The sequence below is a fragment of the Cebus imitator genome, unplaced genomic scaffold (genome assembly GCF_001604975.1).
Source record: "Cebus imitator isolate Cc_AM_T3 unplaced genomic scaffold, Cebus_imitator-1.0 Scaffold219, whole genome shotgun sequence".
Classification (NCBI taxonomy): domain Eukaryota; kingdom Metazoa; phylum Chordata; class Mammalia; order Primates; family Cebidae; genus Cebus; species Cebus imitator.
In genome coordinates, this window is record NW_016107534.1 from 2,052,072 (window position 1) to 2,073,836 (window position 21,765).

At 41.4% G+C, this 21,765-nt stretch overlaps 1 protein-coding gene across 2 annotated transcripts in view; it reads left to right on the forward strand.

Annotated features, from left to right (window-relative positions):
• The window catches only part of SND1 (staphylococcal nuclease and tudor domain containing 1), a 459,246-nt gene that overhangs the window by 61,608 nt on the left and 375,873 nt on the right, over positions 1-21,765 (forward strand). For both annotated transcript variants that reach the window (XR_005203511.1, XM_017549554.2), the window contains exon 10: positions 8,592-8,705. Coding sequence is in view for 1 of the 2 variants with exons in the window: in XM_017549554.2 (XP_017405043.1) it covers positions 8,592-8,705 (114 nt within the window). In the remaining variant the exon portion in view is untranslated. The remainder of the gene's footprint in view (positions 1-8,591; positions 8,706-21,765) is intronic.

Consider the following 21,765-nt stretch of genomic DNA (forward strand, 5'->3'; position numbering starts at 1 on the left):
AAAAAAAAAAAAAAAAAAAAAAAAAAAAAACAAAACATTGCTTTTCATAACCCAATAGCAGTTCTTTATCATTTTACCTGATATCAAATGTCTGTTAGTGGCAAACAGCTTTTTTCAGGGAATCTTAAACAAGTTCTAAGGCACCTGGGACCTTCACTTAGTCTGAAAGTCCTGCAAGTCTTCCCTGAGTGATTCTGCTCTAAAGATCATGTGATTATAAAGCCTTAACAAATAGTGATTCTCTCTTCAACAGTCACCCTGTTTTTTAGGAATTAATTGCACAGGGCACAGCTAAAAGCCCGAAAAGCCTGCAGAGGGTAACCTATGGCCTCTAACTGGATGCCTCTGGGTCTCTACAGTTGGTTTCTGGAACTGATGCAAAGCTGTAGGTCAGAGTGCCAAGAGGCTTAAGCCTTAGAAATATGAAACTCGACAAAGTTTCTCTGATACATGTAGCTTATTCAAAGACTGGTTCCCTTTGTCTGCTGAAGCAGTTTTACTTCTTGAGGAATGAAATGCAAGGGAGGGCTCTGCTTGTCTCTCCAGGTTAGCAGAGAAGCATGTTCACTTCACAGCGATTAGCTGAGCTTGCCCGAGACTTTTGTGCCCGTTGTGGCCTGCCAGTTCCCTCCCTGCCTTCCCTGTGGCGTTTTAGCTGATCTATGCTGTTTGTAGCCATATGGTCCCCTGAGCACGTGGCTTGGCTTCCCTGTTCCTGCTGTTGGATCCTTGGGCATTGCAGATTTCACAGACCTGAATAACATTGTTGTGGGGGTGGGGGAGGGCTGGAGTGGAAGCATGTTCTCAAGAGGTGTTTCCTTACTACCCTGCCTGGTTAGAGGCTTCTTGCTTGGTTCTCTGTACCTATATGTAGATTAAGCAAACAGAGCCCCAAACTAGGTGCTTTGAAAAGATGTAAAAGAACTGGAAGTGGTTCCTGTCTTCAAGGAGCTTACCTGCTAGGGCTTTGTCTGGGAGCTCTAAGTGCTTAACTGGCATTGGTGGCCAAGTCCAGTTTTGGTGATCAGGGTATAAACTCCCCACAGGTACAGTGGATTTTAGAAAGTATTTGGTTTTGCTCTGATAGTTTTTTGCCGTGCTTCTGGTCATAGCACTAGATAGAGTTCATTGTCATGTCTCTGAGAATTTTTTTCCTCAATTGTTTTGTAAGGATGAAATTCATAACATAAAATATAGTATTCCTAACCATTTCTAAGTGTACAATTCAGTGGTATTTATATTCATATTGTTATGTAGCTATCACCAAACCTATCTTTAGAACTCTTCATTATATAAAACTGAAACTATATGCATTAAACAGTAACTCTATATTCCTCTGTTCCCTCTCTCCCAGGCCCTGGCAACCACCATTCTACTTTTTGCTTTTGCGATTTTGACTACTCTAAGTAATTCGTATGAGTGAAATCAGATAGTCTTTGTGTCTGCCTTATTTCATTTAGCATAGTGTCCTAAGGGTTCATCCATGTTGTAGGATGAGTCAGAATTGTCTTCCTTTTTAAGGGTGAATAATATTCCATTATATGTATATAAATTTTGCTTGCAATCTGTTCATCTGTCCATTTGGACACACTTGGTTTCTTCCACATTGTAACTATTATGAACAATGCTTCATTGTTGAACATGGGTATACAAATATCTCTTTGAAACCCTGTTTTCAGTTATTTTGAGTTTGTAGCCAGAAGTGGAATTGCCGGATTATAGGGTAATTGTATTTTTAAGTTGTCAAGGGAATTACTATACTGTACCTCAGTGCACGAGGGTTCTACTTTCTGTACATCCTCACTAACATTTGTTATTTTCTGTTTTTTGTTTTTTTTTCTTAATACTGGCCTCCCTAATGGGTGTGAGGTGATGTCTCATTGTTGTTTTGATTTGTATTTCACTAATGATTAGTGATGTCGAGCATCTTTTCCTGTGCATTTGTATATCTTCTTTGGAGAAATGTCTATTCAAGCCCTTTGCCCATTTAAAAAATAAATTTCAACTTTTCTTTTAGATCCGGGGGTATATGCGCAGGTTTGTTAGATGGGTATATTGTTTGGAATAGGAATGATTCCATCACCCAGGTCATGAGCCTAGTAGTACCCAATAGGAAGTTTTTCGGCCCTGGCCCACTCCCTGCTTCTCCTGCAGCTCTAGGAGTCACCAGTGTCTATTGTTCCTGCCTTTAGTCCATGTCTCCCCAATTCTTAGCTCCCACTTATAAGCCTTTGCATGTTTCTTAATTGAAATTTTGTTTTTTTGTTGTTGTTTTGAGACGGGGTCTCGCTCTGTCACCCAGGCTGGAGTGCAAAGGCACTGTCTTGGCTCACTGCAAACTCTGCCTCTCAGGTTCAAGTGATTCTCCTGCCTCAGCCTCCCGAGTGGCTGAGGATTACAGGCACCCACCAACATGCCTGGCTAATTTTTGTATTTTTAGTAGAGACGGAGTTTCACCATGTTGGTCAGGCTAGTCTCAAACTCCTGACCTCGTGATCTGCCCACCTAGACCTCCCAGAGTGCTGGGAGCCACCAGGTGTGAGCCACCACGCCCAGCCATTTTGTTGTTGAGGTTTAGAAGTTCTCTGTATATTTTGAATATTAATCTTTTGTTGGATATGTGATTGGCAAATATTTTCTACCATTTTATGGGTTGCCTTTTACTTTGTTGCACACAATTTTCACAAAATCTAATTTGTATTTGTGCTTTTATTGCATGTTGCTTTGGTGTCGTATTTGAGAATTCATTGCCAAATCCAGTGTTGCAAAGTTTCTGACTTGTTTTTTCTTATATGAGTTTTGTAATTTTATAGGTCTTATATTTAAGTCATGAATCCATTTTGAATTCATATTTGGTTTTTGGTGTTAGATAAGCGTTCAGCTTCTTTTTTTTTGCATGTGGATATCTAGTTTTCTTAGGACCATTTGTTGAAGACTGTCATTTCCTCATTGAATGATCTTTGTATCCATCTTGAAAATCATTTGACTCAGAAATCATAAGGGTTTATTTCTGGACCTCGTTCTGTTTCATTGGTTTGAACGTCTGATTTTATGCCAGTGCCGTATGGTATTGATAACTGTAGCTTTGTAGTAAGTTTTGAAATCAAGAAGTGTGAGTTCTCCTGCTTTGTGCTTCTTCCTGATTGTTACGGCTATTCAGGGTCTCTTGAGATTCCATATGAATTTTAAGGTGGGCTGTTCTATTTCCATAAAAATCATCATTGGGATTTTGATAGGGATTGCATTACATCTGTGAATCACTTTGGGTAGTATTGACATCTCGACAGTATTGTCTTCCAATCCATGTTTGTGGGACGTGTTTCCATTTATTTGTGTCTTTAATTTCTTTCAACAATGTTTTGTAGTTTTCTTTGTACAAGTTTTTCACTTCCTTGGTTGAGTTAATTCCTAAGTATTTTGTTATTTTTTGATGATACTGGAAAAGGAACTATTTTCTTAGTTTTCTTTTTTGGATTGTTTATTATTTATAGAAATGCAGCTGATTTTTTGTGTTGACGTTGTATCCTGCTACATCGTGAATTCATTTATTCTAACAGTTTTTGTGATATTATGAGGGTTTTTTATGTATACATCATCTGGGAACAGTGATAATTTTGTGTCTTCCCTTCCAATTTAGATGCCTTTAGTTTCTTTTTCTTGCTGAACCGCTTTGGCTAGGACTGTCAGTACTATCTTAAATGGAAGTGGCTCTCTGACATGGTTTTTAAGCAAGGATGCAGCTGAATATTTTTGGCATTATCTGGATTTCTCCAGTATACTCCCATGTGGTAATATGGAGAGAACCAAAAAATACCTGCCACTTCCTTGCCTTTTGTCATTTGACTTTCAGTTGAAAAGGAGGTTCTGGAGATTGTCTTACTAGAAAGGTGGCTTCTGCTGAATCAAAAAGGGGTCAAAACTTGGTTTGCAGCTTATATTCGTAAACCAGTGTGCTGATAAGAAAAAGAAAGTGATTGAGTTAGAAAAGATTGAAAGAATATTAACCTGGCTTTAAAAATTATTATTAGGGACTTGGTTTTTTAGGTCACTCTTTAAATTTACAGAAAAATTAATCAGGTAGCAGAGAGTTCCCACATTACCCATCCACCCTCAGCCCAGTTTCCCATGTCATTAATATTTTATGGGAGTACCATGTATTTGTTACGGTTAGTGTACCAATGTAGATACATTGTTATTAATTAAAGTTTGTACTTTATTCAGGTATTCATTTATTTATACTTCATTTCTCTTCCAGGAGAGGAGACATAGCATACAACCTTAGGGAATGTGGTATCCTGGAACATTTGGTTGTCATATCTCCTTAGGTTCCTTTTGGATGTCAGTTTCTCAGACTTTTTTTGTTTTTGATGACTTTGACAATCTTGAGAAGCACTGGTTAGGTAGTATGTAGGATGTCCCTCTGCTGAAAGTTGTCTGATGCCTGATTTCCATATAAGTACATCTTAAGAGTATCTGGTTTGGTTGTCCTTCGGTGCCTATAGGTGCCTGCATCAGGATGTTGTTGTGGTTCGTTTTTGTTGCAGATGCGGGCGGCAGCTGTACTCTTCTGGGGGTCTGGGGAGAGGAGACATAGCATACAACCTTAGGGAATGGGAAAAACAGCCAGGTGTCATGATTTCAGAGAGGAGAATAGGTGTCTGTGTGTCATTCTTAGTGACCTCATCGAAGCACAGTCCCTGGGCATGCCTGTAGAAGGCCCTTTTGGGCTGATAATCCTTTTGTTTCTATCTGGTACTGGAAATTTTGGCAGCATTGGGACTATTGGTGTTTATGTCTGTAGCTCAGGAGGCTGTTGTAGAAAAAAAGGAGGCTTTTTTGTTTGTTTTATGTGTGCTTCCGGGTATTCAGAAGCTGAACAACAGCAGCCCTTTGCACCCAGTGAGCAATGTGGACAGGCTGCGCAGAAGAGAGCGTAACAGAGGCTGAGATAGGCAGGGATATCCCTTCCCCTGACAGAACTCTGTAGCTTTCTTGACTCATGGCAGCCCTTAGCCTACACCTTGTTATCATTAAACCATTTTTTCCTTTTATAATTGGGCTTCAAGAAATGGGGAGGGAATTGGATTTAGTGCACGTATTTGAGTCTAGCTAGTGACTTTTTCCATGTAGATTTCTGCTCCTATGCCTTCGGTTATCTCTTGGTGTATGGGGTATGAGTATGCATGGGGTTGGCTTGATTAGGGATCTGTAGCTCACAGAGAAAGTGGGCAGTATGGGCATACTTCAGTTACCCTCATGAAAAGCACCAGAAGAAACACCACTGTTAAAATGTGGTCCGTAACGGTGCTGATGATCTGGCTTCAGATAGTAATCCACTCTGCATCTCACTTACTGCACAGTACGTGACCATAACCAGTATTTTATTGCCGATTCCATGTCTCTGCTCAGGAGCTGCTTGTTCTCTGTACAGTAATGACACAATTTACAGAGGAGTAAAAAACATAAACCCCCCTTATACACACACACAGACATGCACACATGCACTCACCCTTCCTACCTTCACCAGCAAGCTAAACCTTGCTTAGCTGGCAGTGGCAGAGTGCGCAGTTCCTGAAGAGGAGGTTTCTAATCAGGGAGATGCTGAGCAGCAGAGAGAGTCTGCTGCTGGGGCCTAAAATTTACAGCTCCAAGAATTCATTCGTTGCCACTGCTGCTAACATATTACAAGGGGTGCTGAATCCCAGTAGCTTGTTAGAAGGTATCCTTAGATCTTCATATTCTGTAATTGGGGGTAAAAGTGTGAGCACTATGATACTTTCTTTGGTTTTATTACTCACTAAGCATGACCAGGGAGCAGAAAACATCTAGCTATTTCTCATGTCTTGATTATAGGAATTTCCCTACGATTTTGGGAATTTACAATAAGAATTTGTTTTGGTTTGAGAGAAGGTGTAGATCTGCCTAGCATTAAGACGTGGGAAATCCTGTGATGCATGTGCCTTTAATACATCTGACGATTACCTGTATCCTTTGGGTATCCGTTTGAAGGAGGAGCTGTATTGATTTGCTGTAGTAGCTATTTTAATTAGTATGGCTTAGTGGAATTTTTTTCTTCTCTTTGGCTTGTAGTTAGGATACCAGAATAGCAGATATCATGGAAACCACCCCCTACAAAATGTTCTGTCATCCATTTTATAACACCTTTCCCTTTATCCAAATGTGGGATTTTGAAAGACAGGGAAATCATTCGCTAGGGTCTTTCTTTTTGGTCAGTTGTCCAGCCGACTACTGGAATTCCATTATTGTGAACATTTTTACTTGATATTCGTATGTTTAGATGGTAATGGGAGTAAGATGTACTCTATTTTTTCTTTCAGTGACCGATGTATTTTTGGTTATACTGTCTAGACAGTTTTTTTTTTTTTTTTTGAGACGGAGTTTCGCTCTTATTACCCAGGCTGGAGTGCAATGGCGCGATCTCGGCCCACCGCAACCTCCGCCTCCTGGGTTCAGGCAATTCTCCTGCCTCAGCCTCCTGAGTAGCTGGGATTACAGGCACGCACCACCATGCCCAGCTAATTTTTTGTAGTTTTAGTAGAGACGGGGTTTCACCATGTTGACCAGGACGGTCTCGATCTCTTGACCTCGTGATCCACCCGCCTCGGCCTCCCAAAGTGCTGGGATTACAGGCTTGAGCCACCGCGCCCGGCGTCTAGACAGTTTTTAAGTTCTAAATTCATGGATGTGTTTTTGTGATTGGGCTGGCATTAAGGGGCTATTTGGTTTGGAGTAACCAGCCCTGACCTTGGTCCTGGTATGATCACTCATCCTGCCTTTGATTACCATTGATCTTCACATTTTTCTGGCCAGATGAATTTTGGGTTCTGACTCTCTGGGTTTTAGTGGTTAGCTTATGATTCTCAGATCTGCCAAAAAGGCTATAGGAGAATAGTTATGGTTATTTAAGTTTGTCTTTTTGCTGCTTTCAGGGTTGTAAGTTAATCTTAAGTATAGTAGAAAATTAAAAATTTCTACTTCTGATCTACTCAGTTCTTTCTTAGAACTTTCATGACTATTCTGATTGCTGGGCTATTCTCTACACTGCTTCCATTGCTTATAATGGTAAAACCCAGGGATATCTTCCCATCCACTAGCCATAGTAAAGCGTCTATGGACTTACAGACCGATTCCAGATGTCATCTTTCTTTTTTCATTAATTCTGTTTGATAACACTTAACTCCTGCTATTTTCTGTTAGATATAATTTCTCACTTGTTTCTGTTTTATATCTTTCTTCAGATTGTTTCTTAAGGCATCCCTTACTCTTTGGTGTGTTGTTGGCTGGTTCTTTGTGTTTCTGGTGTGTGGTTGGCAGGTTCTTTGGAAAAGGTAGAGAATTCCTGTTTTTGGAAAAACCTGCGAGTAAATGGATACATTCTGTGTTAGAAGATTTAAGGCCCTTCAAGAAATAGGGAGGCCTCCTTTAAGATACTTACTGGTATGACATCCATGATGGCAAAAAAGAATCTGGCTCCTTTTGTTTCATGCATGAAAGAGGAGGGAAATTTTGCCAGTCCACTCTCGCTGTGTGGCAGCTGACCCTGTAAGTTCGTTCAGTCTGGTAGCTCTTAAAGAGGCCCAGTTGAAGCCTAGAAGAGTTTGATTTTGATTCCGCAGATGAAGTGGATGTTGACAGTATTTTGTAGTCTGCAGCTACCTTGTAATAAAGTGTGGCTTGAAAAAAAAAAGGCTTGGAACAATAGGCATTGAATATAATTGGGTGAATTGTAGACTGTTGGCTGTATTATGGGATCTAGTTATAACCCTGATGTGGTAAGATCCTGGTTTGTATGGAGTTTTATTCTGTACACATGGTGGAATGTTCTGATAATCTTCACAGAGGAATATTTATGCTTTTGTCCTTTAACTACATGTCCTTGTCATTTATCCCTGTCTAGTCTTTTTATTCTGAGGGTGGGGCCTTGTGTTATTGATTGTGGATTCCAAAACAAAGATGTCTGTGATAGTACTGCTCTGAAAAGGTGGCTTTCAGAGTATCTGAGGTAATATCTTAGTAATTTAATGTTTCTGCCTGTGAGATTAACAGCTGAGCATCTCCTTTCCCATGCTGAGATGACAATTCTTTTTGCCCTTCACTTGCCTTTGATTTTTCTGCTTTCTATTGGGACATCCTATTTTGGTTCTTTCTCATCTAGTGCTGGTATCTTCTTCAAATCCAACCATTGCCTCTTTTCCTAGATTCACATTGAGATTTTGATTTTAGTTTAGAAGCTATTTCAAGGAAAATCTTCAATTACATGTAGAGACAGGATTTCCAGTTCTTAAGCTTTATAGTTAACCACACATCTTGGTCAGGGCAAAGATAAAAAAGGTTGACCATCTTTATGAATGATACAGATTTTGTCTCATTGAGAAATCATAATAAGGTCTCTGGGAACTGATAATTATAGCATAGTTTTCTCTGACATTGTTGTACCATGAAGGATAATACGTTTCTCCCATAAATGGCTGTTGATCTCACTTTCTACCTGTAAGGGTGGTGGGCCTTGCTCTTGGACATGTGATGGAGCACACAGAATCAGGTTTAAGCATGTTCCATTTTGCTCACAGGTGATGCAGGTTCTGAATGCTGATGCCATTGTTGTGAAGCTGAACTCGGGCGATTACAAGACGATTCACCTGTCCAGTATTCGACCACCGAGGCTGGAGGGGGAGAACACCCAGGTGAGAATAGGGAAACTGCCATGCCTATTTGCATAAACCAAAAGGAAGAAGCCAGAATTAATTCATATATGATACATACATGTGAGAATGCAAAGGGACAAGTATTTACGTCTCCACAGTATTATTTTCTAATATTTATAGCCTGACTACCATTGGGCAGGTCTGAGTGTCTTGGGGCCCATACCCACTGCTCTGCTGCATTTCACATGGGCACTGTTGGCCCTTCTCCCCAGGGGGCTTGAGTGCAGCGAGGGTTGGGATATGTGAGATGGTGGATGAGTTTTATTAACAAGATCTTATTTTTCTGTGAATAAGGAGAGGAGAAGGTCTATATCTTGTGTATCTTGTAATAGGACCCGTTTCTGCTGGTCATTTTGATTTGATAGTGTTTTATGTTTTTGCTCTAGGAAGAAATGAATCTTGGTATATATATTCACTGGGGTCACCTATTCATTTTTTGCAGGTAGTAACTATAGTAGTTAAACTGTTTGCTGTGTTCTGGATCTTTGGCAGATAGGTTGGTGTATGACTCAGGTGTATCAATTTTGAGAAATGCTTTGTATGAAAACTCTTAACGAGTTAGTATTTCATGTGCAGATAGACTGATTTTTTTTGTAGTCATGACAGATATGTAGTCATAAGAGTTATGGGAGTTGGGAATAGGGATTAAAGTTGAACATTTTGGGAGTTTGGTTATGTCATTTTTACAGACATTTTTAGTTAGTGCTGTGTGTACTATCTACTGCCCGCTTCTTTTTTTTTTTTTTTTTTAAGAAACAGGGTCTTGTTATGTTGCCCACACTGAGTGCAATGGCTATCACAGGTATGATCATTGTGCAATTCAACTTCAAACTCCTGGGCTCAAGCAGTCCTTCTGTCTCAGCCTCCTGAGTAGGTAGGACTATAGGTGAGAGCCACTGTACCCAACTTAGCTACCTTTTTTATTTATCCCCTTATATAAAAGGGATGGGATAAAAAAAAAATCCCTTTTATATAAAGGGTTAAATAAAAAAGGTAGCTAAGTTGCGAGCAGTAGTTCTAAAGGGGTAAAATTTGCTTTTCTGATGTTTTGCACATATACACTTCTTGGTGCATTCACAAGTTGAAATTCATGCATTGTTTTCATTTGTGTGAGAGCTTATAGACAGCCCGTAAGAGTAGAATAAAAATATGATTGTCTTCTGAATTAGATCATGCATAAAAAACACATACAGGATGGGTGATTTGAATGTCTGGCCAATCAGTTCTTTCTCTCTTTTTTCCTTAGAGGAGGCAGTTTAATGCAGCAAACAGTCTTATGGTAAGGTTGAGAATTTAAATGCATGAAAGCCTAGAAAAGCCAAAATAAGGCTCTCTCAGTAGCTGTAGCACTGCCTCATTGCACAGAGTAAATACACATCTCCAATTTTATCAGTATTGGGAGTAGTCCACAATTCTGCATCTGTGCCATACAGTTGGAATTAAGGTTCCCACAGCAACCACAACTTTGAAATTCTTCAACATTAATTTTTGTGCCTGTATCATCAGCCAATGCATTATGTTAATGTAGACTATATTGCTGAATTTTGAGCAGTTTTTGGGGGGATGGGGGTGTTATAGCTTAGGTAGGATGATAGCAGGTTTTCTGAAATAAGAACTAACCTACTACTGAGTATTTTTAGTTTTCCCAGGATCCTTTGAAACATACCAGTGGGTAAAAGATGCATTTCCCTTAGCCTAATGACTGATGGGAAATTGTTGGAATTGGAATATATTTCCTAGTTCAGCCAGAATCCTGATTATAGAATTTCTTGTCTCTTACATGGCGCATTACCTCTTTTTTTTCTTCTTCTTCTTTTTTTTTTTATTCTTTCTTTTTCTTCCCGTTCACTCCTGAGATCTTACTCCATTTTAAGAAAGTTCTAAGTAAGGCTTAGTTGCAGCAATCCACAACATACGGCTTGTGAGGAAATGGAGGAATGATTTCCATTATTTGTTCATTAAATTCATTTGGAAGAGTTTACTGAAGGGCCACATAAGAAATAAGTTAATATAGTGAACTTTGAGTGCAGTGGTGGAAGGCATCCAGAAGAGAAGCTGGTTTTGGTGGAAGGTCTGGGTGGTCTTCCCAGTCAGCTGCTGTACATTGTGAGTGTCAAGGATAAGAATTGAGTCAGCAGGAAGAATGGCTCTCTAGGCCAGCACTTTCCAACAGATATATAAATGTGAGCCACACATGCGAGCTCTATTTGTTATTTTAAATTTTCACGTAGCTATGTATAAAAAAAATAAAAAGAAACATTCATTGTAATTTTAAAATTTGACTTATATCCAAATTATATCATTTCAACATCTAATGAATATAAAAAATAAATGAAACCTCCCCCTTTTTAAAACTAAATATTTGAAATATGTTATGTATTGTACATTGGCACCACATTTTAATTCATTCTAGCATATTTCAAGGACTCAATAGCCACATGTGGCTAGTGGCTACCATTATGGATAGCGCAGCTTTGGCAATTTGCATGAACAGGTAATCATTGTGATATATATTTACAGATGCTTATTTTGTGCCAGATACTGTGCTGGGGGTGCAAAAGGGAATAAACAGATGTCCTGTCTCTGCCTCATGGAACTTTAAAGTCTAGTAGGGGAAATACACAAGTAATTTCATTTATGTTAAGTGCTATGAAAGAAAAGCTTAGAGTTTAAGATAGTGCATAGTCTGGAAAGGCTACTTTGACGAAGTGACATTTAAGACCTCAAGGGAGATTAGGAATTAGCTAGATAAGAAGTGGGAGAAGACAATTTCTGACCTGGAGAGCAGCAATGACAAGAATTAGGTGAGTTTTGGGGACTAGAGAATGGATGGCTCCTGTGGATGGTGCATGAGTGGTACGAAACCATAGGTGGGGCCAGATCAAACGTGTCCTGTGAACATCTCAGGATGCTCAGGAAGGGAGAGAGAAAATGGGGCATATGATGAAGTGAAAGTGATTTTGTATGACTGGAATAGGGGATAGTTAAATTTTTGGGAGCGTTAAGAAATGGGCCTGGGAGTTAGGCAGGGGCCGGTTGTTGAAGGCTTATATGCCATGCATTTTACGGTTTTTGTCTTGAAGAATTTTGAACTGGTGAATGGCATGTTTGGATTTAAATATTCTTAGTTGTTTGACCTTACAAGATATGAAGGCAATTTGCATATAGAGAGAATATTATGCCTGATAAAAACTTACTTTAGCAAGGAACTCTGGTTTTTCTTTTGGTGAACCTCAGTTGAGCAAAGACCTGGAGAATGGTGTGATGAGTGAGAACTGTGGATGTTGCTCCAACAGTCTTTCTTTATACTTGCCTTTCTACTTAAAGAATTTCCCGGCCGGGTGTGGTGGCTCACACCTGTAATCCCAGCACTTTGGGAGGCCGAGATGGGCAGATCATGAGGTCAGGAAATTGAGACCATCCTGGCTAACACTGTGAAACCCCGTCTCTACTAAAAAATACAAAAAATTAGCCGATCATGGCAGCGCGCACCTGTAGTCTCAGCTACTTGGGAGGCTGAGGCAAGGAGAATCCCTCGAACCCGGGAGGCGGAGGTTGCAGTGAGCCAAGATCATCCCTACTGACTCCAGCCTGGGCGACAGAGCGAAACTCTGGCCAAAAAAAAAAAAGAAAGAATTTCTCCCCACTGCCCCTCCTCTGGCCTGGGATTACTAAAATAGAAAAGAAGGAGGAGGAAAAAAAAATTCCCCAGAGCTCTTATAAAAAGTACAAGATCTGGCATCCTAGTGTGACTGTAACTGTATGTGTTTAAAGACAGAGCAACAGGCATCCTCTTGGAGTCTTGGGTTTCTGGTTTCCTTTACTACATACCAACTGCTGTTACAGTTGCAAGTGGAGCCCAGTCAAGTATTCATGGCATAGATGTTCGGTCAGGACCTCTATTAGTTCAGATAGCATCTTTGTGCAAATTTAGAGAAGGGTGCTGCTTCCTTCTGTCAGCATCATTCCAGGGGCCATGGCTTGGCAAGCAGAATGGAAGCTAAACTTCAGCTCCTCCTCTCCCTTTGTCCCCTTGCCAGGTACCCTTCTGCAAGGCACAGTGTGCACAAAGAATAGGGGCCTGCTGTAGTTAGAACAGGCTGGTAGAATCTCCAAGGAGAACATCAAGGGCATTTTTTTTGGGAATTGGGGAGTGTTTTCATAGTTGCTGAAACACGAAGTACTTGAGGATTAAGACGTGAAGGTCTGCGATGGATAGATTGTAGAGGGCCATGAAAAAAATGCTAAGGAGATTACCTTCTCTCTAATTGCAGGACTCTGCCTGGGGCCGGTGGCTTTGTCATGGAGAGGATAACCTGAGAACTTTTGGTACCAGAGCCTTTTCTAAACCAAAGAACAAAGTGGTAGGGGGTGCAGAATAAGGAACTAGATGAGTAGGTGAAGAGGGAAAGTGTGTGGCATCCGCTTCCTCAAGGACAGGCAGATGGGGGCAGTCATTCCAGCTCTAGGGCAGGCCTCCACTGCTAGCTCCCAGATGAGGACTCAGGAGGACTTTCCCTTCAAGGAAGCATGGGGGAGATTCTTTAAATGTTTTCTTCCTCTGAGACAACTCTACATTTGGAGGATAGTAGGACAAATTGTTTTTTTCTGTTTTGTACAGAGGCAAGTTCATTTCTCTTCAATTATACAGGAAGATGAACTTTTTGCCTATGGCTAACCATATTTCCACTCTCTTAATATGGTTACTTTCTAATTGGAGCCAGAGGAAGTATTTGGATAAACACTGTGATCAAAGGAGCTGTTTTCACCCTAGGCTTTCCAGTATTACCCAGGAATTCATGGGTAGCCACTTCTGGATTTCAATTGCAGCTTGGTTTGTTGCTAGGTAGTGTTATGGGAGAGTTAAAAGGAGTGATGTGTAATATTTCCCTAAGTAGGATTCTAGTTGGATATGTTTGATGTTGTTGATGGTGCTTCTGTGGCACCATGCTTCTGGATTAATCCAGTGTCAAGTCTTAGGAGATGTTAACAATTTCAGGCTGAGTGCCAGTTAAGAAAACTGACATGTGATGCTCTTGTGAACTTGGCCATGTATCATGGTTTCTCTAAAGGTATAGTTTGTTTTATCCAGTTGTTTGCTATAAAGAAATGTGCAAAATCTTGGAGAAGGGCTGTGGATTTTCTGAGCTGCTGCCTTGAAGGAGATAACACATTGTGCAATCTCAGGACTTCCTAGAGAGCGCTTGGCTTTGATCTGAAACTGGAAAGCCTTGTGCTCTATTGCCCAGGGCTGCTGTGGGCTTTGTGTTGCACTTGGAGAGTTAATGACAAAGGAAACAGCCTCCAGGCATCCAATGAAGGGGCTGACTTATTCTCCCTGAAGTCTGCTCTTGTGGTGCTATTGTAGTTGACTAAGAGATACAGAGCTAAAGTTTACCTTGAAAACAGGTACATAATTTACCCAATCCCCAGACGTTACATGCGTGAAATTTGCTTTAGGTTGCTGGGCCTTTTTTTCAGATTCCTTTTCTTAGCTATCTGTCTATCCCATTCTCTCTCTTTGTATCTGTTTCTCTGTCTCTGACAACCCCCACTCCCAGCGCTCCCGCTTAGTATTTTGGGAAGGAAGTGTGGAAACCGGAAGGTGGAGTTTTTCCCTCAGCTGGTAGTTGCCCCCTGCTACCAGCTTCTATTCATTTCCACTACCTTGTCTTTTAGCCTTCTCCCTGTGAATTTGTTTACCACATAAAGGTTTGTTCACACCAGGGCTTCTAAATATTTAGACCTTGGCACTAAAGGATCAGTTTTGTTAAAGATACCATCTGCTGAATCTCCCAGTGTCCTTGCTGGCTTCGTTTGGGGAGTCCATCTCCTGGCCCTGGTCTGCCTGGCTCTCCTGGGCAGGCAAGTAGGAGAGATAGATGCATTATTAGTGATGCCCTGGGATTCTTAAGGGCTTTTTGTCAGAGGCAGGGTCATATAAGACACTGATAACTTCATTCATTGTACTGGGCCCTGGGGTGCTTTGCCATTAAAAGAGATTTTCAACCAATTCCCTCCAGTTTAGATTTCTAAAAGCAAAGTGACTGGTCCCTCTGGACCCTCAAGCTGACTTTGCTGACTCTGAGATACATAGTAACAGAAAGCTGTGGGGTTAGAGACCCTAAGTGAAATTGGGGCAGGCCAGTAGACCCACTCACTGTGATCTGCTGCTTGTGACTGGGAGCATAAGGCAAATAGCAAATTAGAGAGGGACTCTAGCTTGGCATTAAGGACCTTGGAGAAAAGCAAAATCTCTTTGAAATGGATAGAGCATTTCACTAGTCTCCAATGGAGAGATTTTGGGACTGCTGCAATGTGATCAAAAGATGTGGAATATGTCAGAGGCTGGCGGAGGCATTCTGTACGAGTTTCAAATTTGTTTGATCTGGGCATTTTTGAGAAGAACACTTGAAATCTGCTTTGTTATAAGACTGAAAAAAATTACTATTAGAAGACTGTGTGTGGGTCTTAGCTCATCTATTTAAGATTCCAGGATATGTATGTCCTGATTTTTAAGATTAATATCTAAATTAATAGTTTAATACCTATTTCTCAGCAGTAGAGATCAGGGAGTAGGGGGACAAGCCTGTCTCCTTGTGAGGAGGTCAAGACATTTGGTGTCTGGGTAGATAGCAGACTTTTCCTGAAGTGCACATTTCACTGATATCTCTAAGTGAATATTAAACTGGAGAAGACAGCGTGTGCTGCCTGTCTTGTTGCCCTTTGATTTCCTTTCTTCTCTCTATTACAAATTATAGTTTCTTTCATTTCCTTTAGTTATATATTCCCTTTCCCGGGATCTTGCTTATCTCCTTCAAATCATGTTTTTGGGATTTTAACAGTCTCCTTGTGGGTCTTGGTGGTTTTTCCCTGAACTGTGTGCATTTACTTCTAGCAATCCATATCTCTCTCTTCCTTTAATCATCACTATCACAGTTCTACATTTTCAATTTATCTAAATCTTTCTAGTGCTGGAGTGTTCATACTTCTTTTCTCTTCTCAGCCTTGTGAGCTGCAGTAATTCTGTGTCGTTTCCAGAGTTCACAGCACCGTCATATTCACTGCCCTGTGAGCATTTACCATACCTGCTGTGCTGAGATAACCCTCTTTCTAGTTCTTAAAGGCTCCTTTAGGCCAGAGACTTCCATACACACCATCTTTCCCTTCTCTGTAGCTGCCTGCACTGTTTGTGTACATACCTACTTTCCATTGTGAAGTCTAACCTCTACCAAGGCCAGGAATGGCAGGGTCTTCCCAGCTTCATATCCTTCTTTCAGAATCTTACAGAGTGCTGCGAATAAGTAAGCATTTAACAAATATTTGAATCGGAGTATCTGCTGAGGCATAAACCTAATTCCATATATTGCTGGTGAGTGGGCATCATTTTTACCATCTCCCAAACCTCCTTGATTGCTGTGACAGCCATCTTGGCTTCAGCCAATGTGCTGGTATCTGTCTGAGAAAGAAGGTTTTGCACTCCTGTTTTTTACTGCTTCCTAATTGGATTACTTGTTTTGCTGGCTAGGTCACACATGGCTGTTTTCTATAGGCACTTCCTCTTCCACACTCCCATTTTTAATCTAGTTGCTGCCATTGGGTTGACTCTCCCTGCCTCTCTCAGTGTGGTGGTTTTCCTCGTAATGTGTATTCCATTAGCACAGTGCAGATTGAGTTCAGTCCACCAGAGGGGTTAATTTCAGGATTTTAAGTGCTTTTGAAAATTGGTCCCCAACTGACTTTCTTTCAACACCTCTACTCTGATTCAGGCTTTTCTGAATATCTTCCTTTCATAGTAGTTCAGGTATCTTGATTCATTCAAGTTTATAGCTGCAGTTTTTTCTGAGGGGTATATATATGTATTTTATTGTTGTCGACCTTGTTGGTTGTTGGATTATTTCTTTGCTTGGAACTAATTTTAAAATCAATTAGAGAGCTTTCCTTTCATCTTTCTCTTTTTGTTTATGAGATACTGATTGCAGAGCTTCCTACACTGTGTTTAGATAAATTACTTTTTTTGCATAATGTTTATATTCAGGGCAAGTTTAGTGCAGTCATCCAGTGCTTCACATTTTTGCAGGCCGGAGCTGTAGGTTTCATTCCTTGGTGGGTTAATTAGCTTTGTACTGGGAAAATTTTGTGCAGTTCAGAAACCAAACATTTAAGTTCCTTGTGTACTTTAGGAACTGTGGGTCTGGGAAATTATTTTTATGAGTAAGGTGTTTAGAATTTTAGGATTCCTATCTCTAATCCTCACAAGTATGTGTGTGTGTTGTGGTCACTAGGTAGACTTTAGACTGGATGATGGATTATGGTTGAAGCAGCATCATTTCTGTCACTGCTCTAGCAAAGGCTTATCAGAACCGAGACTGGAATGGGAAGCTAAAGGACACAAATGATTTTTTTTTTCCTAGAGAATGACAGGCCAATTGCTTAGGCATATTTTGGATGTCACTTTTCATTTTAGCCTTCCTCTGAAAATCTACGGTCAGTTTATCGGCTGTTCACATTGGACAGCTCTTTTATTTTTTTTCTTGAGACGGAGTTTGCTCTTGTTGCTCGGACTGGAGTACAACGGTGCAATCTCGGCTCACCGCAACCTCCGCCTCCCAGGTTCAAGCGATTTTCTGATCTCAGCCTGCCGAGTAGCTGGGATTACAAGCATGAGCCACCATGCCTGGCTAATTTTGTATTTTTAGTAGAGTTGGGGTTTCTCCATGTTGGTCAGGCTGGTCTCGAACTCCTGACCTCAGGTGATCTGCCTCCCTCGGCCTCCCAAAGTGCTGGGACTACAGGTGTGAGCCACCAGGCGTGGCCTGACATTGGACAGCTGTTAGTTTCACCGTCTACTCTGATATCCATCTGTTTTTGACAAATGCCTTTGCCTGGTTCAGTAGTGTATTGGTGGCCACCAAGGAGTATTGCTGTTTCACAGTAGGGTCTCTATTCAGTTGAGCTGTGAAGACATGCTGGAGACTTTGTGTTCCTTGTCTTTTCATTTCTCTGCTAGAAGCCACTTGATGTAATAGCCTTCATCCTTGTTTCACTTTATTGGGCAATTAGTGTGGATAAGCAGAAATATTCCCTTTGTGTGTGTTCAGACATTGGTCTCAGAATCTGCTTACCTCTGCTGTCCTGCTGATTCTGGATAGCCCACATGATGGACGCCTGTAGTTCTGCTGTAAAATACTTTTTCATTTTTTTCTGCACTTTTTTCCCCTTCCCTACTCAGTTTGATTTTTCTGGGTCATGTAGATTTGTCATTTCTTCATAGTTGATACTCAGGTGTTATGGCGTCTCATTGCATTCACATTGGAGGTCTTTACTCATTATTCATAATTTGGAGATATGGGGATGGGCAGAATGTGCTGACACTTGGTTTTCTGATTCTACCACTCTGCCTTTCCTAGGACATGTTCCTCATCATTACTGGGAATGCTGGACTTTTTTCACATGCTGTTGTCTTTTGTAAGGTGGGCCACAATTAGGAGAAAACCACATTCATATTCGTATGGAGCTGCCTTTAGCATCTGCTTCTCCAGCTGGAGAGGCTTGTTTTAGAACGACTGGCATGCGGAAGCAGTAGGTGGAGGTCTGGGAGGGGCTGCGTACCCAGGGCTCCCCATCCAGCCTCCCGTCTCCCTCAGGCTCTTGCTGGCCTGAGGCTTGGTCCCCATGGGTAGGGGTCCAGACTGCACTGCCCGCCCGATTCTGATTGGACTCTCTTTCCTCTACTTCATACTGCAGCTGCTGTGAGTGAGTGCACTGTGTTCCGCATGGGAGAATTGGCAGGCAGTTCCATATGCTGGTTTTAGCCATTGGGACATCCAGGATTATTAGGCCAGTTTGTACTTTAAGAGGAGGGAGACTTGACATCGCTCAAAGCAGCTTATTTTATTTATTTCTATTTCTTATAAAGGGGAAAGAAGTTAGCCCAGCCCTTCACTGTTCCTTTCAGCGTAGCCAGCTCAGCATTTTTCCTCAGGAAAACATGCAGGGTTCCTCCCAGCTGCGTGAGCCAGGCTCTGTCCTGCCTTCACAGATTACTCTGTGGTGCCTGCCTCTTCACTCTTCTAAAGCTTTTTTGACTTCTCCTTCCTTCCCTCACCTCTCTTGTTCTTTCCTCAGAGGACTGACTGGTTCTTTCAGCCTAGACACTCTGTTTGCCTGCCAAGTTACCCCTCTTCTGGAGCTGCATGGCCTGAGCACTGCCAGAGTCCAGGAAAACATAAGTTCCTCAAGTGAGAGGCCAGTTGTAACAGCGTTTGGACCCCTTGTTATTAGATGGCCATCTAGCAGGTAGAGAGTTGTCAATGGGGCTCTGCTGGAGAGATAGTCTCAATCCTAAAAGATACAAATTAGTCCCAGGGTATCTGATATTGTAGATGGAACCTGACAAACTGGAAACTCAGTGTGATAAAATCCTACAGCCTTTCATCTCTCATCCCATCACCCAGCAAGAAATGCATTCTGAGGGCAGAAGCTGATGGTATTGTCTCTCTCTTGTCTCTTTGTCTAGCAATATAGTGGAGTGTGCTCCAGTGGGAACACGCTCTCTCCCTTCTCTTGTGCCAACCCCAGAGATGGAGGATTTGGAGACTTTGGCCCTTTTGCCCAAGCACATTGTCTTCCTCACCTCATGATTCTCAAAAGGTTTATTTGTTTCTTTGTTTGCTGTCGCATTTTGACTTGCACATATTTCTGGAAGTATCTGAATGGTAAGAGTATGGGTATGTGCTCCTGCTACTTTAGTCTTCATCTGGATTTCTTTGAATTACCTCCCCCATCCCACACTGTGATTTCTTCCATTTCCACCTGCTACCCTGTCTCTTGGAATGCAGAGGGAATTTGTAAACTTGGGTTTGAATGATGAGGTCATTTCTGACCAACACAGTTGGTCGTTCCATTAGTTGTTCCCGCAGACCTTACAAACGAGCATGTTGCTGTTCTTACATGCCCCTGTCTTGTGTTGCTCAGAAATCCTCTGTGCTCTGTTTTGGATGCTGCATGAGCCTGCAAATGAATGCTTAGCATTGTTGAAGTTGACTGCTGCCCTTCAGCTGTCTGGCTTTGGGTTCATCCAGAAAGAGTGGCATCTTTAACCTGAGTCACTTTTTAAAACATGGACAACAATGAAACTGTATTCTAGTTTTCTTGAGCAACCACATTTAAACTGCTTATTAAATACAATTTATTCTAGAAAACTACATTTGTACAGTTTAAGCAAGACCAATATCCTTCTGCTCCTAGAAGTTAAATAAATTTATATCTTAATTGGTAAAATCTCTAAATCTGTAGCTTGTAGGTATTGATTTCACAAAGACACCTCACTGATCACTGTGGAGTCTTGCCTTTAAATGAGTGAATGCGTGCAGCATGCTCATGGTATGGCACAGTGTTCCTCATTCTGGCTTGTTTGTAATGTCAAATTTCAACTTTGGTGTTTGTATATAGTGGTAGGAGGCTTCAAAATTCCAGTTTAGAGACTGTAAGATTTACTTTCTTGATGCCTATGGAAGGAATCAGGCTTTAGACAGCTGTGATTCAAGATACTTTTCCAAATTTTTTCTCATTCCCTTTTCACCTCCATCTTTAACTTTCTCTCTCTCTCTCTTCCCTCTCCCCTAGCTCGGTGTTCATTATTACTGTCTTGGTGTTGGTCAGGATTAATACAAGGGAGTGAGGAATGAAGAATTTAGTTTTATTTTCCCTTTTCTCCCTTTACCTTAAGTCCACATTGAATCTGTCTTTTCTGCCTAATTGTAACTTACTGCTGTGGCTAGTTGAGGGATGTAAAGTTCGTCATGGTATTTGAGGTTACTGATCTTAATGCAGTAGAGGACCCGGAAGATGTAAAATCTAAGGAAGCAGTTTTGACTCTTCCATCCTCAGGCTTGTATATCTTTCAGTAGTCATGGTGTTCCTAAAGTAATTTCTGAACAGTTCTGAAGCTGAGGAGTAGGGACTCTTCGTTATTTCTCGCTGCTATTTGACCTTGGTACATCTGTCTTTTACCTAGGTCCCCTTCCCTGCTAGGGAAATTATGTCCATATGTATGGTTCTGAGGTATCCCCCGATGCAAAGTCCTACAAGGGCAAGTCATTTGATTGTTAACTGTAAGATTCACTGCAAAATATGGCTGCCCAACATTATTGCTTCTCATTTGCACCAAATGAGCTTCAGGCCTTCTGGGTTTACACAGGACTGCTCTGAGGACAAAGATTAAGTGGATTTCTGTTGATGCCATATATTTTGATTGCACAGCAGAGTCGCAGTGTGTATTAGGGGTCTGCCGCTGCCTGCCACTGCCTTTCTCTTCATGGTTTCTCTCCCTCCCCTCCCCCAAGCCCTAGCTGAGAGGCACAGGTGCATGCCCTCTTGACTCTCACAGTGAAATAGTTGAGCTTTTTCCCCCTAGAGTAGAAGCCAGATCAGTTTTTCTTAAGATGTAGTTCATAAGCTAGTTGTGTTAAAATCTCTGATCGGATTGTTCATTTTTCACAATTGCCAGGTATCTCTATTGCATTTCAGCTTGAGAACCACTGTTCTAGATTGTTGCTGTTACCAGTAGAAGACTGGGGGCTTACTAAAGCTCTCTCTCCAGGATTTGGTCTCTGACAGTGCAGTTTTTCTTTCTTGAGCCAGACTTCAGCACAGTAATATCTCTGTAATTTCCTTTGTGAGATTTCCCCCCTCCAGGTCTCAGAGCCAGATGCTAAGCAGACATGTCCCTCTTAGCTTAGAACATCTCCTGAGGATTCCAGTGAAAGGAGATATAAAAGTTCTGCCTGAAGAAATTTATCTGCTTCAGAGAACAGGGTTCTCTAGGGAATAGTAGAGTTTCTTAGGGTTTATAACATACTATTTGAGCTGATGTTTAGGTGGGGCCTGCTATTTACAGTTTCAGGGTGAATTTTACTTCATGATAAAAAGAGGAAAGGAGGCCGGGCGCGGTGGCTCAAGCCTGTAATCCCAGCACTTTGGGAGGCCGAGGCGGGTGGATCACAAGGTCAAGAGATCGAGACCATCCTGGTCAACA